This window comes from Musca domestica, unplaced genomic scaffold (assembly GCF_030504385.1).
Source record: "Musca domestica strain aabys unplaced genomic scaffold, Musca_domestica.polishedcontigs.V.1.1 33, whole genome shotgun sequence".
Taxonomy (NCBI): domain Eukaryota; kingdom Metazoa; phylum Arthropoda; class Insecta; order Diptera; family Muscidae; genus Musca; species Musca domestica.
In genome coordinates, this window is record NW_026712312.1 from 5,473,933 (window position 1) to 5,493,212 (window position 19,280).

General features: G+C 36.3%; 1 protein-coding gene across 1 annotated transcript; it reads left to right on the forward strand.

Annotated features, from left to right (window-relative positions):
• The first annotated feature begins 1,417 nt into the window (after window positions 1-1,417).
• Window positions 1,418-17,191, forward strand: LOC109612290 (uncharacterized). Its single transcript, XM_020036243.1, has 3 exons — window positions 1,418-1,763; window positions 1,847-1,973; window positions 17,116-17,191. Exons 1-3 carry the CDS (start codon window positions 1,418-1,420, stop codon window positions 17,189-17,191), a joined length of 549 nt encoding a protein of 182 aa, XP_019891802.1.
• The last annotated feature ends 2,089 nt before the right edge of the window (window positions 17,192-19,280 follow it).

Here is a 19,280-nt window from a genome sequence, read left to right on the forward strand (position 1 = left end):
CATTTCTTGTGTTGATAGAAATTTTTGAAAGGTATCTGGTGCTAATTTCGTGTTTTACGAGCTTCATGTCTATTCCAAATTGTGAACCGTTACCAGAACGAGTGAACAGATCCTTAGTTTATAAAAATTTTGAGATATGAGATATTTTATGAGAATCGGAAATTTATATCGCATATTAAGAGAGATATAATTATTAAAAAATTGTACCCAATATGGGGGAGTACCAGAAGGAGTGGTCCTATATATTTCCTCCTCACGCCAAATTGTGTTTTAGTAGACATATTGGGATGTGTGAAATTTAAAGGGAATTTTATGCTCATTTTGCGTTTTACGAGCTTCGTGAAGGAGTGAACCGATATATCCCATCTTCACACCAGAACTTCTGTTTACAAAAACATCGAAATTTGGGAAATTTTTAGACAATCGGACTCTTACCTTCAATTTTATAAGAGTTATAATTATTCAAAATGTTGATCTTTTGTGGGGAGGGAATTGATGGAGTGGACCGATATTGTCCATTTTCGCACTTGACCTAGCACAGATAAAAAATTAGGATTTGCCAAGTTTGGGCAAATGCCTTTCTTTTGTTAAGAGGTAAATTATTTTCTTTGAAAATGTTGACTTTTTATGGGGGAGGTGCCAAAAGGAGTGAACTGATTTTGTCCATCTCCGAACTACATCTTAGTAATATTACGATGTTCCAAGTTTGGACCAAATCGTATTCTCCCTTCTAGAGTTATCATGCGCACCATCCATGCAGACAGATGGACATCGCTTGACCGACTCCAAATGTCCAAAAAACGGATTTGGTTCACATAGAACTAGTGTTAAAACCGTTATTTCGATGAGGCTCGTTTTTGGCCGTATCAAATGATATAACCCTCTGAAGGTATAAATACTGTCAGCACGACACATCCGTAAATGTACGGCAAATGCAACTGGCTAAACCCAAGGGTGACATTTTTGCGGGACTGAGTGGCAGTATATCCATAACGAAATCAATTAAGATGCGTTTGGACCTAAGGGGGTTCTCAACATATTATAGTGTTGTAGGGTATCACATTGTCGGCTCCGAACGACTATAGAATTTGCTTATTTTTTTATTGTACATTTGGCATTTGAAATTTTTTATATTATTTTTTTCGCATGTGTTTTTCCAAAAAATAAGTAAAATAGCACATAAGTTCAGTCCGGCAGAACAAGGATTCTTTTAATATCCATTTGAAGTATTGTGCAGTCCTCGTTTTGGATGGAAGTTAGCATAGAATGATGTAGTTTACCTACCATGGCATTGTAGCAGAGCCGTAGGACCATTAGACCTCCTATCCTGCTCCTGAATTTAATTCTTAATTGGTTAATTTGCTTTCAGATTAATATATTTTCATTGTTTCGATTGATATATTTTCTTACAGATGCCATGTTCTTACGCATTCGTTTCCTCCTCACCTTTCTTATACTCTACGAAATGCCATGCATTTTGCGCGCTCAAGAGTATCTAAAAGAGTTGCGCCCCAAGTTCTTCAACTTTAGAGAGGATCAGAAGCTGCCTCCAGTTGAAGTGCCCCAACCGCTACTCTCTCATCGTACGGGTAAAGCGGAATTTTTCAATTTTCATGATGATTTGATGGTGGAAAATGACACACGGCAACCAATGTCTCCGAGACCTACTCTGATGGATATTGTATTGGAATCATCGGCACGAGAGGGCCTAAATGCCATGCATCATTTGTACGGCATTGTCGAACCGGATATGTTGAAAAATGGTGGGTAAGAGGGTTGGAAAAATTAAATATATTTATTTTATTGAAAAAAAATATATATATATTTTTTTAAATTTGGTTGTTAGGTTATGTCTTGCACGATGATCATCCAGCTGCTTTGCTGTCCAAATTTAGTGCCCCCGTTGTGGAAAGTTCAAGGCGAGAAATGGCAGCCTATGCAACATTAACAGCTGCCAAGGCATTTCGCAAGAAGTAAGTTATATTTTTTGATATAATTTATATACCCTCCACCATACATCATAGTATGGAGGGTATATAAAGTTCGTAATTCCGTTTGTAACTCATCGAAATAATAATTTTTGACTTAACAAAGTATACATATTTATGATCTTAACCCTGTCCGTCCATCCCTTCAACTGTTGTAATCACGCCAGAGTCAAAACGAATTAAGATAGGAAGCTAACATCTGCAAGCAGATCAAGTTCGAAGATGGGCTATATCGATCCACGATATCATATAGCCCCCATATAAAAGTACCCCCGATGTTGGCTATGTAGATGGTTGTAGCCAAATTTTTCATTGAAATTGTCTGAAAATCCACACAAGAAGTTCCTTCTGAGTACTTTACCCCTGGAAGATTATTGTTTATATAGGTCCACGATATCGTATATCCCGGTAACACGGTACCCCCGATAATTGATATTTTGATGATTTCAGCAACATCAATCATGGGAGTTTTGCCTATGACAAAAAACTGCATATGGACAACCACGTCTTTGTATAGCCTACATACAGGGTGAGATAAAAAACTGCAACAACGTCAAACGTCATAATTTCAACATTTTTTTTTTTTAATTTTATTGAATGAAAGCAAAAACTGTCGGAAATAGCATCATAGCATAGCATTTTAGAATAAGTTTAGATTTGTTCGAATTGGTCACCTTTGGCACGAATTATGGCCTTCAAACCGCCAATGAAACCGTCACACGCTGTTCGAATGTTTCTCTGCGTTTTTTTTGCCCATTCTCGGAGAAGCGCTTACTTGAGGTGATCGACACTTTGGTATTTTTAAGTGCCAACCTTGCTTTCCAAAATATTTCAGACACAACGGATTGGTATCCGGAGATTTTGGTGGTACGCTGGAAATGAAGCGAGGAATCTCAGCTTGTAACCATTCTTGAGTGGCGCGTGCTGAATGCGTTGGTGCTGAGTCCTGTTGGAATGTCAAAGGTCTGCGGCCAAAATATTTGCGTGCGGACTTTATTACACCCTCCAAAATATTTTCGCGATAATATTCGGCATTTATTCTGATGCCAAGGTCGATTAATACGAGCGGAGAGCGACCATAGGCTTTTATGGTGGCCCACACCATCACCATGGCCGCCGCTTGAGTTCTGGTGGCCAACCGAAGGTGTACATTTTCAGCTGACCTCTTTGGCTGGCAAGTAAACACGATCATTTTGTTTGTTTACAAACTGCTGGACAACGAATGTTTTCTCATCGGAGATGGAGAGAACCAAATTTGGCAGTTCACCACTTTCGGCAATTCTATAGCTCTTTTGAATCTATTTTCTTTCTGTTGCGGTGTAAGTTCTTGCACTTATCGAAATTTCAATGGATTTACCCCGATCTCATTTTTTAATACTTGCCGAATGGAATATTTCGATATGTTTAGCTCACGAGCCATTTTTCGGCCCCTGCGACGCGGGTTTCGATCAAGTCGCTTCTTGACTTTTTGAACCATTTTTGCTAATGTTGCTGTTTCTTTTCTTCTACTTCCTTCACGTCGGGCTACGCTACCAGTATCACGGTAACGAGACACAAACGGTGGTATGAGACACAAAAGATATATTCACATTTAAATGTTGGAGTGGGCTAACGAAAGCCACTTGTGGTTTTCCAGCCAAATATAATGAATTCCATCACGAATAAGTTTTTTTTTTTCTGGAAAATTCTCACCAAAATGCTTTTGTACGATTGTAAATAATATAATGAGCTGTCACTGGAATAATTTTTACAGCTTTCGGACGAGTGGCTTAGAAATGACAGCAGTCTTAAGTTGGTTGCAGTTTTACATCTCATACTGTAATTTTCACTTTTAGTACATAAATTTGGAATGCTATTTTCATCAAAACTATTGTACCTAGATATATGATTTATTCTGAGATTTATAGTGAAATTTTGTGTAGAATATTTCTTCTTCTGACAACTTCATCGTAAAACGAAATTTTATGTTATTTTCAGGCGTCAAATCGAAAAGAGCTCGGTAAAAAATTTATCAAAAAAATAAAAGAAATATTTTCGGGTTGTTTTTTTCGGAACATTGATGCAAACATATTTAGGCATAGGTACGATGGATATAGAGATTTCTTTTCTTTGGTAACTTATAGTGAAATTCGATGAAGAATTTTTTAGTCTCGGACGTCATTCCTCTAAAACGATGACTTGTTGGAGATTTTTGAACAAATTCACCCAAAGAAAGACTTTAACCCTTAAATGTGAATTTTTAGCGCTTAGATAAGATTTATACCTTTGAGTCTCCTAGGAGCTATGATTGAATTTTATGTTTAATAATTTTGTGGAATATTTTGACTTAATACGATTCCGTTCAAAGAGATTTTTTGCAATATTTTAAGAAAAGACTAAAAACTTTGAAAATTTTCCGGAGAAAATTTGATCCAAAAAATTTGGGAATATTTTCGGCTTTTATCCGTACATTAATGTAAAAATATTTTGGCATACAGTAGAAATGGAGATTTAATTTCTTTGGTAACTTATAGTAAAATATGATGAAGAGAATCTTTGTCCTTGAGGTCATCCTTCTAAAATGATGCTTTGTTGGAGATTTTTGCACAAACTCACACAAAGTACGGTATTAACCCTAAAATGTGTTTTTAGTACATATGAATTGCTGGCGTTTGGGTAAGATTTAGATCTTTGATGTCTTTAAAGACCTATAGTAGAATTTGATGACAAATAATTTTGTGGAATATTTTAACTTGCTACGATCCGTCGACGGTCGTTTAAAGGGAGATTTTAGCCATATTTTAATAAAAGGAGCAAAAAGACCCCTTTATTGACTCTTTTGAAGGTTAAAATTTTCTATCAAAATATTCCCTGCATTTTTATCCGCAATATTGCCAAAGACACTATATACCTAATATGCAGGGATTTTAAGGAATCTTAATTCGAACATTTCCAAATTGTGGACGAGGGGAGAACTTGCCCCCTCTCTTTAGGTTACTTTACGATGTAAACATTCAAAACTCTGATTTTTTATGGTTCTATGAAGTTTTTTTCACTTTTCATATCCCGATGCTATATTTTAGTCATTTTCCAAGCATTTTGATGTGTCGTTTAAAATTCAATACTCCATTTTCACATCCAGACCAGATAACGTCTTCTCACAGCTCCATTTAGAAATTTCATTTTTCACCCAAAGAAAGGAAACACTTTCTGTGCTCTGAATATTTGCAAATCTATTATTATTGTCATATCCGGTTAGATACGAGTATTCCTACATCTAACAAACAATCCACTCTTCATTCATTAGATTGTTCAGTCGCCCGTTCCAGTGCTGTTGGCTCTTAAAAACAATCGCACATAAATGCCAACTTTCACTTTGACATTGAAACTATTGTTGGTTGACGATGATGATGGTTGAGACTGGTTGGTTCGCTGGTTGGATGGTAATTTGAATTTTTTGAATCTTTGAATCGTTTGGTTCGCGGTTTCGTTTTCTTGTCATGACTTTGGGAGTGGAGTTGGCGATTTGCTGGCGCAAAGAGTAAGTCTTTCAGTGAAGTTGTTTGTCGTTGTTGTTTGGTGGTATTTACAGGCACTGCACGCTCCAACCATTAGGAGTTGAATGTACCAACCAACCAAAGTCGCCGTAATCAACGCCAAACAATCTTGAAGAATTTCAAATGTGTGTTGATGTTGCTGTTGTTGCTGTTTTTATTGTTTGATTTTGCAAAATTGTATCCCAACTATTACTTGGCACAACAACAAAAAAGCGAAAGAAAATGAAAAAGCTGGCGAACATAAGAAGTGATTAAAAAGTGATAGCAAAGAAAATTTGAGAGAGAAAAAAAACACCAAATGAAAATGAAACCCACCTCGGAAGTGGGTTTTCTATTTTTTTTCATTACGGTTTGAATGTTGAGATATGGATTATATTGGGTGGTAATTATTTCACCATCGGAAAAAGGTAATTAGAATGTTTTCAATTTAAAAATAAGGAAAAACTTGGTTTCCCCCATGGGTTATGAAAAAATCCAGATCGATCATCAGGCAAATCATGAGTAGGAAAAGCATTGGAATGTTATGTTTTTGTTTACCCTCAGTCAAATGGCTAGAGAGGGTATACACCATTTGAAACTGCCAGGTATGCACGATAACTTTCGAAGGGAGTTTCCGATTTTGTCCCAACTTGGTACATCGTAATATTATTATTAAACTCAGATCGAGCTCGGAGATGGGCAATATTGGCCAACTCCTTCTGGTACCTCCCACACAAAAGGTCGACATTTTTAAAGAAAATATTTTACTCCTCAGAAAAAGGAACGATGATCCGATTTTGCTCCAACTTTGTCAATTCTAATATTTCCATGATTGCTGTGTGAGGTGGAAAAATTTACAATATCGGTTCACTCCATCAAGTACCTCCCCCACAAGGGGTCATATTTTTGAGCAATTATTTCTCTGACTTTCTTCAAATTACATACAACACTATATATGTATTAACCCAAGGTCTGATGTGAATGCGGACTGTATCGCTCAACTCCTTCTGGTACCTCCCCTATATAGGGTCAAAATTTGGAATATCCATGAAGCTCATAAATTGCAAAATTATCATCCGATTCCATTCAGACTTAGTACATCTCAATATTTCCATTAACAGAAGATCTGTTATAAAGATGGTATAGATCGAACCATTCCTTCTGGTATTTGCTGCTTGCACACTCCTTCTGGCACCTCCCTCAGAAAGGAAATTTTTAACATCAATAAAGCTGATAAAACTCATATAGGGTTCAATTCATTTTATTCTGTTGTTGCAAAATGGTCAGGCTTTATCCCTTTATTGTTGTTTTTATAAAACAACGTTTGTTTATTAGTGGAGAACGATGGTAATGCTTACCAGGGGGTAAGGCAGGGAATACCTAGGTTTCGGAAAGAGCCACCAATTCTCATCAGTTCCCTTTTTTGTCTGGGATATTCCCCCCAGAAGTTATTTTAAAAATAACTTCTATGACAAACAAATGTTCTCCACTAATAAACAAACGTTGTTTTATAAAAACAACAATAAAGGGATAAAGCCTGACCATTTTGCAACAACAAAATTCTACGGTATACCGAACAAACCCAACACTGTTCTATTATTTTATTCTCTAAAAAATCCACGTTTATTGGTCTGTTTTCCTTGAAAAAAATATTTACTTGAAAAAATATTCTTTAACAAGAAAAAAAGCAGTAAGTTCGGCTGGGCCGAACTTTGAATACCCTCCACAATTTGGAACGGATTAGAAAATTTTCAAAAAAAAAAAAATAAAATCCATTAAAAATTCTGTTAAAATCTTTAAAATACCTAATATCGGAAGTTGCCGATATATGGGGGGACATACGATATTGTGGACCTATATAGACAAATCTATGTCTGGGGGCAAAGTGCTCACAAAGAACTCCTTGTTTACGATTTCAGACAATTCCGTTGAAAAATGTGGCTAAAATCATCAAAATACCAAAAATCTGGGGTTACCGTTATATGGGGGCTATACGTAATGATAGACCAATATAGATAATTCTCTTCCGAGGTATAAAGTACCCGCAAGTAACTCCCTTGGTAGGTTTATTGAAACAATTCCGTTAAAAAATGTGGGTAAAATCTTCTAAATATCGAATATCGGGGGGTTACCTTATATGGGGGATATACGATATCGTGGACCTATATGGACAATTCTCTCTCAGGGGATAAAGTACTCACAAGGGACTTCTTGTGTGGAATTTCAGACAATTCCATTGAAAAATGTGGCTAACATCATCAAAATACCGAATATCGGGGGGTACCGTTATATGGGGGCTATACGATATCGTGGACCGATATAGCCTATCTTCGAACTTGACCTGCCTGCAGACAAAAGAGAGATATGTGCAAAATTTTAGCTTCCTATCTTAATACGTTTAGACTGTAGCGTGATTACAACAGATGGACAGTGCTAAATCGTCTTAGAATTTTACGCTGATCAAGAATATTTATAGTTTGTTGGGTCTAAAATGATTATTTCGATGAGTTACAAACGGATGACGAACTTAATATACTCTCCATACTATGTATGGTGGAGGGTATAAAAATCCACGTTTATTGGATCAAATTTTCTTAAATATCTACAACAGTCAATCCAATAGAAATTATATTTCCAAATTTCAGAATTCCAACCCTATCGGTTTTCCCACAATTAAAATTGTACCAAATTTAGTACCATATAGAACACATAAGTACGAATTTCCTAAATACCTCAATCTAAGAATGATATACTGATCTTATATCCAAATGTCAGGATTCCGAATTCGATGTACTTGCTTCTAGACTAAGTTCGTTCGGATGTACCAAAATTCGGGACTTTTGGACTGATATTGGCCATTTGGTTCACTTTCAATTTTCCCGAAATCGGTTGAAGATATATATGTTACCTATATCTAAATCTGAACCGATCTTGACAAAATTGGATACCCTTATTTCAGGTATAAAAAGTACTAAAATTATGTTGATTTGCCATAAGGCCCATCTGGTTGTTTGCAAGTTTGAGAAAATTTAACTTATTACAAATTGTTGTGAGGAGGCACAACCTCATCTCTGTTTGAAATTATATTATAGACGCTCTGAGACCATTTCCGTATGTCTGGTTGCCTGTAAGATTTTCTCTACTTTTGAAGGTGTCGACATTGATGACCAAGATTTTTTTGAGATTTCAAGTCACACCCAGAGAATAATGCCAATATGTCCCCAGTGACTTATCCCTTAAACTAAGCAAAAAACTAATAAGCTACAGGACATAGGAACTGGAATATGTATCAGAGAATTATCATTACTGACCTTGAGAACCGAGAATTTCCGCAACAACAATAAGACACAAACGAAGAAGGGCACAAAGGGTCTTATTGAAATTCACAGAAGTCACCAATGAATTGTCCATCATTCATTCACGGAACAGTGAAATTAAATGTCTATTTCATTTCATTTCGTCTTTTTTTTTGTTTTTTTTTTTTTTTTGTTTCATTTAGCAGTTCTGCAGTTGGATATTTTGTTTACTTTTGGCCACAAAAAAATAGTGGATTTTTTGCAACAAACAGAGAGAGGGGAGGGTGGGATGGCAGGACGGTGGGTCGAGTGGTTGGATGAACATAACAACCGGTAGTCTAAGCAGAACTTTCTCTTGGTAGCAGCAGCAACAGCGACAGTATTTGTCGTTGCTGCGCGATAGTGGCAGGAAAGTGGTTACCTCGTCGTTGTTTTTGTTGTTGCTTTCATTGCTATGCTGATGGTTCAAAGCTTCGAAATGGCTATGCTTTTACACTATTAAAAGTGTTTGAAATTGTTTGTTTTATATGTGGATATGTCCAACTTCCCCCCCTTCCCCCTCCTCACTTAACAACCTGGTGGGGGGCCACCAGGTATTTCAAGAGTTCAATGAATTTTGTGACGCCTGTAAAACATGTTTTATTTTTTCTTCTTCTTCGTCTCCTCACTCTCCAGCTTTGTTGCGTTGCAGCGCATTCATTGTTTATATTGTTAGTGTATTTTCTTAATAATGCTTATTTTTTTGGTGGTGCTTTTCCATTTGTTATAAACAAATTCGTTAACAACAAAAAAACAAAAACAACAATAACAGCAGCAGCAGAAATAATAATAATAATAACAATAATGGTTGGTCTTTTCTTTGGAAACCGTCAGATAAAGTTGCGTAAAATATTGAAAATGAAGAATGTAATGATGGGGTGATGATGGAGATGATGGCTGGCCGGCTGGCTGGCTGGTGGGCTAGTCATATGGTTCCATCATTGTTTTATTTCTGACTGACTCTAATGACCACAATTTCGTTCAGCTTTGCCTGCATTTGACAGCTGTTTATTTGTCAATATTAAAAGTACAGCAACAACTACAACCAACAACCTGTCTCATCAAACCAACAATTCCCCAACAACATTTCCAAGTTAATTAATTTATTTTGCCTTTTCCATGGCAGGTTATTGACCCCCCCGCTTGCAAGTCAATAAAATCAAACTATTTATGTGACAGATTTATGAAGTCGCTCGTGTGTAATCGCTCGAATCATCCGCTCGTATTAACACTTTGAAATATGTAAATGTATGTGGAGGTATGTTTGCATGCAGTCGGTGTACGTGTGTGTGTGACAAAAATATTTCGAACTTAGTTATTTTATACTGGGCGATCTTCAGGGTGAAAAGGTAAAAATATGCAATGGAAATTTTTCGCAAGAAAATATTTTGGGCGAACTTGATATCTTAAATTACTCCATTGGGTATTGGGAAAAAGAGGAAACGGGGTCAAACCAAACATCATAAATAGTAATGTACAGGGTGAGATAAAAATAATTTTACATTTTTTATTTATTTATTTATTTATTTATTTATTTATTTTTTTTTTTTTGAATGAAAGCAAAAAATGTCGGAAATAGCATCAGATTTTAGAATAAGTTTAGTTTTGTTCGAATTGGTCACCTTTGGCACGAATTATGGCCTTTAAACGCAGAATGAAACCGTCACACGCTGCCAAAATGTTGCTCTGCTGTATTTTGGCCCATTCCTGGCAAAGCACTTGCCTGAGGTGATCGACACTTTGGTATTTTTTAGTGCCAACCTTGCTTTTCAAAATACCCCCAGACACAATAGTCCAACGGATTTTTATGCGGAGATTTTGGTGGCCATGGTGCGCTGGTGGCCATTGAAGCGAGGAAACTCATTTTGTAACCATTCTTGGGTGCCACGTCCTGAGTGCGATGGTGCTGAGTCCTGTTGGAAAGTCCAAGGTCTGCGGCCAAAATGTTTTCATGTCCAAGGCTTTAATATTTCGGTATTATTTATATTTAAATATTCGGCATTTATTCTGATGCCACGGTCGATTAATACAAGCGGAGAGCGACCATCGGCTGTTATGGCGGTCCACATCATCACCATGGCCGGCGCTTGAATTATGGTGGTCAACCGAAGGTGCATTTTTTCAGCTGACCTCTTTGGCAATTAAACACGATAATTTTGTTTGTTTATAAACTGCTAACGAGGTTCCTGTTTTGGCATGGCCCCCACACAACGGCCTCGCCCACTTTATGGATTTTTGAAAAGTTTAACAGTTTTTATACCCTCAGCCATATGGCTACAGAGGGTATATATCAAAACGTGCCTAGTCGAAATAACGGTTTTAGACCCTAGGTCTCTTTGGACCAAATCCGTTTCAGAACATTTGGAGTCGATCTAGCGATGTCCGTCCGTCCGTCTGTCTGTCTGGCTGGTGCGCACGATAACTCTCGAAGGAAGTATCCGATTTGGTCCAAATTGACTACAACGTAATATTTTTGTCAAACTTAGATCGAGTTCGGAGATAGGCAATATCGGTCCACTCCTTCTGGTACCTCCCCCACAAAAGGTCGAAATTTTCAAAAAAAAAAACAAATTTTTTGCACAGAAAGAGAAAAGCTAATCCGAATTTGCTCCGACTTTGCGAATCCTAATATTTGCGTCAGTGCTAGGACAGGTGCGAAAATGGACAATATCGGTCCACTCCATCAAGTACCTCCCCCACAAAATATTGAAATTTTGAGTACCCATGAAGCTCATAAATCGCCAAATTAACATCCGATTCCATTTAGACTTGGCACATCTGTCGAAATATTTATATCATATTTTGGGTCCGATAGGAAATGGGCAATATTGGCCCATTCCTTCGGGATCTGCTCCATAGAGGGTCAAACGTTTGAATAACCTTAACACTAGTCAAAATATATTTAGATAATCGAACATAGGCTGAGGGTATATCTCTGGCGGCAATACCGACTGATACTTTTTAACTTGTTTTCAAACGGTTTAACTGGTATTTGCAGTTTAAAGTGGAACACGTTTTAATTCAGATACTTTTATATAAAAATCTTTTCTATACCCAAAGGTGAAGGGTATTAAAAGTTCGGCCTGGCCGAACTTTTTTTATTCCCTCAGTCATATGGCTACAGAGGGTATATACAATTTGATACGGTCAAAACGTGCCTAGTCGAAATAACGTTTCAGAACATTTGTGGTCGATCTAGAGATGTCCGTCCTTCCGCCTGTCTGTCTATTAGTCTGGCTGGCTGGTGCGCACGATAACTCTCGAAGGGAGTATCCGATTTGGTCCAAACTTGGTACATCGTAATATTTTTATCAAACTTAGATCGAGTTCGGAGATGGGCAATATCGGTGCACTCCTTCGAGTACCTCCCCCACAAAGAGCAAACATTTTGAATAATTACAAATCTCATAAAATGTGATGCAAGAGTCCGATTGTCTTCAAATTTCACACATCCCAATATTTATATAAACCCAAGGCCTGGTGTTGAGATGGACAATATTGGTACACTCCTTCTGGTACCTCCCCCACAAAAGGTCGAAATTTTCCAAATATATATTTTTTTTGAATAGAAAGAGAAATTATGATCCGATTTTGCTCCAACTTAGTAAATCCTAATATTTGCGTCGTTGCTAGGTCAGGTGTGAAAATGGACAATATCGATCCACTCCTTCTGGTACCTCCCCCCCAAACGCTCAAAATTTTGAATATTCATGAAATTCATAAAAAGCGAAATTAACATCCGATTCCATTTAAAACTTGGTATATCTCAATATTTCCATCAACAAAAGATCTGTTATAAAGATTGTAGAGATCGAACAAAGAAGGCGAAATAAGCATCCAACTCTCTTCAAATTTCACACATACAAACATTTTTCCTAACACAAGATCTCTTGTGAAGATGGTATATATCCGCGAACCCTGGTGCCTCACCTACAAAGGGACAAAATTTTCAATACTTTTATCTGTGTAAATATATGTCTCCCATCCAGAATATTGAGATGAATATGGAATTTATGATTTCCCAGTCAAAATATTTTAAAATAATCGAACATTGTCTGAGGGTATACATCTGTCGGCAAAACCGACCCATACTTTTTTACTTACTTTTTTATTTACTTCAGGATGATGGATTAAAAGGCCGAACCTAGCTGATTTTTAAATTATTTCATGTTACCAACTTTTGTAAAACAACATACTATATTATGCCTCAATTCGGCGTAGGATATAACATAAAGCCGACAGACCAAATAGAAAATGTCTTCTTTAGAAAATAAACCTCAAAAAAAACAACTAAACTTGGTATGTCACCTCACAGAAATATGTTCATTGGGCATTTGCATCAAAACTTTAGTCCACGACTTTCATTCCCTGGATTTTCTGAAAACACAAACCACTAACTCTTGGTTTACATTTTTAAATCTGTACAAAAAAATGTGTACTGGGTATCATTGAAAGGTTGCGATCACTGCTGCTTCATTGTTATATGAAAACCAGTAAAGAAAGTCTTAAAGTCGGGCGGGGCCGACTTTATGATACCCTACACCACTTTGCTAATTTAGTAGAGCTCCACATAACAATTAAAAGTTTTTGTGGGATAACTAAATCATACAAGGTATGATTGTAAATATAATTTAAGTTCAAAGGACTAAATTTCAAAGACATAGAAGTGTAAAGATAGGACAAGACAGAGTCAAAATATGATAACCCTGTGAAAATACTTCTGTTGTTACGGTATCATAACAACATAGTTATCAATGTTAACTGATTTAAACCGCTAAGACAATATGCAAATTTTCGGAAAGGCACATAGAATAAAAATTTGAAACCCAAATTTTGGATTTTTCAATTTTTTATTTATTATCCGTTTCTGTAATTGTGGTTTTTATATTACATGTCTTTGCCATGAGCTGTTAATCTATGTATTGTAGACACAAACCATTTGCTCAAAATGCATTTTGTCTAGTCTTTACCATTTTAGGTCTTTGTAAATTTGCCGAAGAATTGTTATCTTTTCAATTGGGGCTTGTATTGCCCATTTGGTGCACAATTAACTTCGATATAGATAAAATTTGGCATAGAGATTTCTGAGCTGTATTTGATATATGTGACTGAATATCGTTGTTACGGAGTGCATATTACTGCTGTGGGGGACAAATATCAAATATAACAAATCGGTGAACAATATATATGGGAGCTGTAGCTATATCTGAACCGATCTTCATAAAATTTGATGTACTATCTTCTAGACTAAATTCGGTCGTAAGTGCGAAATTCCATCCCATTTGGGCAAATATTACACGTTTGGTGCACAATAAAAGGTAAATCGGACGAAGTTATATATGGGAGCTATATCCAAATCTGAACCGATCTCGATAAAATTTAGCAAATGTATTTCTGAGCTGTATTTGATATATTTTCCGAAATATTGTTGTTACAGAGTGCATATTACGGCTGCGGAGGACAAAAAAAAACAAATTGGATGAACTATATATATGGGAGCTATAGCTATATCTGAACCGATTTCGATCAAATTTGGCATTCTTATTTTCAGGCCTAATATGGTTGTATGTACAAAATTTCATACTATTCGGGCTGATATTACACGTTTGGTGCACAATAAAAGGCAAATCGGACGAGGGTTCGTCCTTGGGCCAAACAAATGATTTGTGCAAAATTTCATCTGGATAGGGCAATAAATGCGAACTGTACTTAGTTTACAAAAATACATGGACAGACGGACGGACGGACATGCATAGATCGACTCAGAATGTGATTCTATGTAGATCATCAAAAGGAACTATGGGTCTATCTCGTTTCCTTTTGCCTGTTTCAAACAAATGCACAAAGACGTAATACCCTGACCACCTTGCGGTGTAGGGTATAAATATGCACTAAAGACACAGATAAACACATACACATGTTAATATATATGTATGTATGTACCTTATGAATATAAATAAAATGATCATCACGATGTTTATCTCAACTACAAGAATAACAACTAAAAGGCAAAGGCGATAATGATGAAAGTAAAACTGTTGGAGTGTAATTAATTTTTGTCAAGTATGATGTTGTTTGGTCTTGGTCTTTTGTTTTGAGAAATGCCATTTTTAGCCACACATTCGATAGCCACACTAACAACACAAGAATGTCTGGCAACGAACGACGAACTAGTCAGTTACGATGACTAAATATTACTCATTCGCCTGGAACTCTCTCATACACACTGGGCCATACTCGTGTGTATTGGCAAAAGAAACAACAACGCCAAAACCAATACATTCCCCCATGCATTGATCATAAAGTTTTGATTGTTGTTGGCTTTGGTATGCTGGGCTGGTTGGTCGGTTGGTGGTTTGATTGTTATCATCGTTGTTGCTGTTGTTGCTTATTACTGTCGATTCGATTGTTATTATTAAAATTTGATCATTCATAATTGGTTACATCAACCCAAAATACTTTCGATTTCTTCATGTTAACCCCCATAAAAGATCGGCATGTGCAAATGCTTAACTGGCGAATATGAATGAATGACTGGGTGGGATTGTCGGTGTATGCATACATGTATGTGTGTGTGTATTTTACTTAAAACTTAATTTCTATACAAATAAAATATTAAGTTTTGTTTATTTTTTTCTCTTTTCCATTTGGATGATTATTATTGGTGAGTGGTATATCCGTGTGCAAATGGATTGTTGTGTGTGTGTGCGGTCTGGAATGGCTTATTTGCTGTTTTTTTAAGTGTTGAATGGAGGTTCAATGACCGCTCTGTTGGTCGGGGACTACGTTTTTTGTTTAATCACTGGCCCTCCCTGTTTAAAATCACCATCCCCTCTATCTCTTCGCTTCGTTTGTCTCGGTCACATTGCACTGCGCGTGTTTGAACACTTGTTTGTGTGCGTGCCTATGTGTTTAGTGTACGTGATTTTCTTTCTTCCCTCATTGTAGTGTATTGCAGGTTTTGTGCAGTATGGCCAGCTAGCTTGCTGGCCCATCGAGAGACAGCTAGACGTTATGGCCATATTACGATGATACCAAGAGTAAATGCCTTATACCTCTTTATTATTGTGGTTTTGTAAGTAATTTTGGAAATGTTGCTTACAAGTGAATAAACAATGATATGACCAAATATCGATTCATTGTAATTCTGTTTTTTCAAGCTATTTTCTTTGAATGGCTTTATTGGCATTTGGTATCAAATAAAATTTTGATTTTACCTTGCCATACGTTACCAATAAAAAATTGAATTATTTTTACTTAAAGATACATAAGCAGCCTGGCATCATGGCTAGGCATATTAATAACAAATTATAAGAACATTACCTTGGCAGGATTCGAGTGCGCCTCTGGCATCTCTTTATGATATGTCACAAAATATGCCATGAGCTACTTATGTAATATGCGACATTAAAAAAATAGAGAAATGTTTATTCGGCCAAAGAGAATTTTTGTTATATCTGAAGTACACAGAAATTCATATCACAACCTTCCTGGAGTTGACAACTTAGAAGGCTGTGTGGAAAAAAACTATAAATTCATTTTAGGTTTACTGGTGGCGCCCAAATTCTAGTAATTACCATATTTCTCTAATCCGATTTTATATGTAAGTCCCACAAAGCCATAAGATACGCTATATAAACACGATGTTTAGTACAAGATACAAGAAAAATCTCAGCCTACTATTTTGTACTGTTTAGTACTTTTCACCCAGCTCCTTTTCTCAACCACAGACATCAATAGTGACATCCATATCCAATTTCGGGATTTTAACTCCATTCTTCGCCTCAATACCAAATTTAGTACTTTTCGTTCAATTATAGTACAAATTTTCAAAACCACCTCCATATCTCTATTCCAGATACCAACAGAGATCTCAATAACAAATTTGAGGTTTCTAGACCTATTGCTTCACCCAATACCAAATTTAGTACTTTTGGTAGATTCCAGCCCTCTCTTCTCCCAATACACAATTTAATAGAACTTAGGTTTTTTCGATCAATTATAGAACACATGTCCACAACAACCTCCATATCTTAACAAAAGACACCAAGAGAGACCTTAATATCAAATTTCAGGATTTCAGGGCTATATTAAGCATTTCCAAACCCACCTCCAAATCTAAATCGCGGATACCAACAGTGTCATCAATTTCCAATTCCTGATTTCCTAAACAGCTTCCATATTTCAATTCCAGATACCAAATTAGAGCTCAATATTAAATTTGATGAGTTCAGTCCAATATTTTCACTTAATACCAAATTTTTTACCATTTCGTAGAAATACGGGACGCATTTCCAAACCACCTCCATATCTCATACCAGATACCATGAGCAATCTAAATATCATATTTTAATTTTTTGTCTCTGTCCCTTCACCCAATACCAAATACATAGTACCATTCAGTACTTTTCGAACAATTATAGTACACATTTCCACATATATGGACATATGTACCAGGATACACATGTATAACAGTCCTAAAACTAAATTTTAGATTTTAAGCACTATTTGCTCACCAAATACGGAATTGTACAAAATTTAGTACTATTTCGTACTTTTCGTGCACTTGAAGTACTTATTTCCAAAAATCTGTAGATTCAATCTAATTTGTACCAAATTTAGTATCGTTTCGTACTTCTATGTACGAATTTCTAAAAGTTCCAGTCCTATACTCCAACAGTAATCCCAATTCCGAATTTCAGAATTCCACCCCTATCGGTTCGCTCAAATACATATTGTACTATTTAGAACATATCTAAAGGTCAACCTGTTGACATCCTAATTCAACATTTCAGAATTCCACACCTATCGGTTCGTACAAATCCAAATTGTACCAAACATATTACACATCAGTACGAGTTTCCAAACGGCCCACATACCCTAATCCTACACTCAAAATCTCCAAAATACCTCCAAAATGTACCAAATTTATTACAACTGCCTACATACCCCAATCCTACACTCAAAATTTTCAAAACTACCTCCCTTACCTTAATCATACAATCCCAAAAAAATGACTTCTAAATTTCAGAACTCCAGCTCTATCGGCTTACCACAATTCCAATTTGTACACATTTTAATACCATTTAGTACACATAAGAACAATTACCATAACAATCTGCATCGCACAATCCAATAGAAATCGTATTTCCCAATATCAGGATTCCAGCCCTATCGGTTCACCCAAATCCTAATTGTTCCAAATTTAGTACTATTTTATTTAGGACACAAAAATACGAAATTCCAAAGCTTCGTTCATACCACAATCCTACACTCCCGATTCCAAATCCCATTTCCAAAGCACTCAGCATTCCATCCTTATCGGTTCGCCTAAACAAAAATTGTACCAAATTTAGTACCGTTTAATACACACAAGTACGAATTTCTAAAACCACCTACATTCCTCGGTTCTAGAATGCAATAGCTATCTTATTTCTAAATTTCAGAATTCCAACTCTATCGTTTCACCCAAATCGTAATTGTACCAAATTTAGTACCATTTTGTACTTCTCGTGCACATAAGTACAAATTTCCAGAACTTCCTCTATATCCCAATACCACACTCCACCAGAAATGTTAATATCAAATTTCAGGATTCCAGCTCAACACGTACAATTCGAATTGTACCAAATTTGGTACCACTTAGTACTTTTCTTATACATGAGTACATGCTTTCCAAACTACCTCCTTAAATCGACTCTACTCCTCAACCTTGATTCCTGTTCCAAATTTCAAGTTTATAGCCGTAGCCGTTCACATGATGCAAAGTGGTACCAAATTTAGTACATTTTAGTACTTTTCGTGCACTTATGGTGCCAATTGCCAAAAACCCTTTGGTACATCTTTCATAACTCCATCAGTGACCCTCATTCCAAATTTGGCTCTTTTGCTTTCTCAAATACTAAGGGTATAATATTTAGTACCCTTTAATAACTTTTGGTACTTTTCGTACCCTTTTAGAACGTTTTCAAAAACCAATACTTTTTTTAGAATCTCAGACCCAGATGTGACTCTCAACAAACTCTTTTACTTTTATAGTTAGAAACAGAACAGAACATTTCTATGGTGAAGTTATAGTCAGGAGTGGCCCAATATTGTCTATTTTCGGTCCTGAATTACATCGGGTACTCCCTTCGCTTAGTTTGGATTTTTTTAGATTTTTGTTGGATTTTTTTAACTGTTGTGAGGAGGCTCAATATATAGTGGACCCATATCGCCAATCATTAACCAGATTTAAGCTTGATAAAATATTACAATATTCCAAGTTTGGACCGAATCGAATTCTCTCTTCGAACATTTTTGTGCGCACAATGGACTCCAAATGTCTCTTAGCTGGTTTTGTGCAATGAGATCTTGGGTTTGGACCATTTTTCTTAATGGGCAAATTTTGGCCGCATTGGAAGATATATACTTCTGCAGCCATAAGGTCGAAATCTACTATT

Excerpts from the sequence above, each read along its gene's own strand:
- LOC109612290 (XM_020036243.1), top strand. The coding sequence starts at position 1,418 with ATGTTCTTACGCATTCGTTTCCTCCTCACCTTTCTTATACTCTACGAA. Across the intron at positions 1,764-1,846 it reads ACCGGATATGTTGAAAAATG|GTTATGTCTTGCACGATGAT; the intron begins GTGGGTAAGAGG and ends TTTGGTTGTTAG. Across the intron at positions 1,974-17,115 it reads GCCAAGGCATTTCGCAAGAA|AAATACGGGACGCATTTCCA; the intron begins GTAAGTTATATT and ends ACCATTTCGTAG.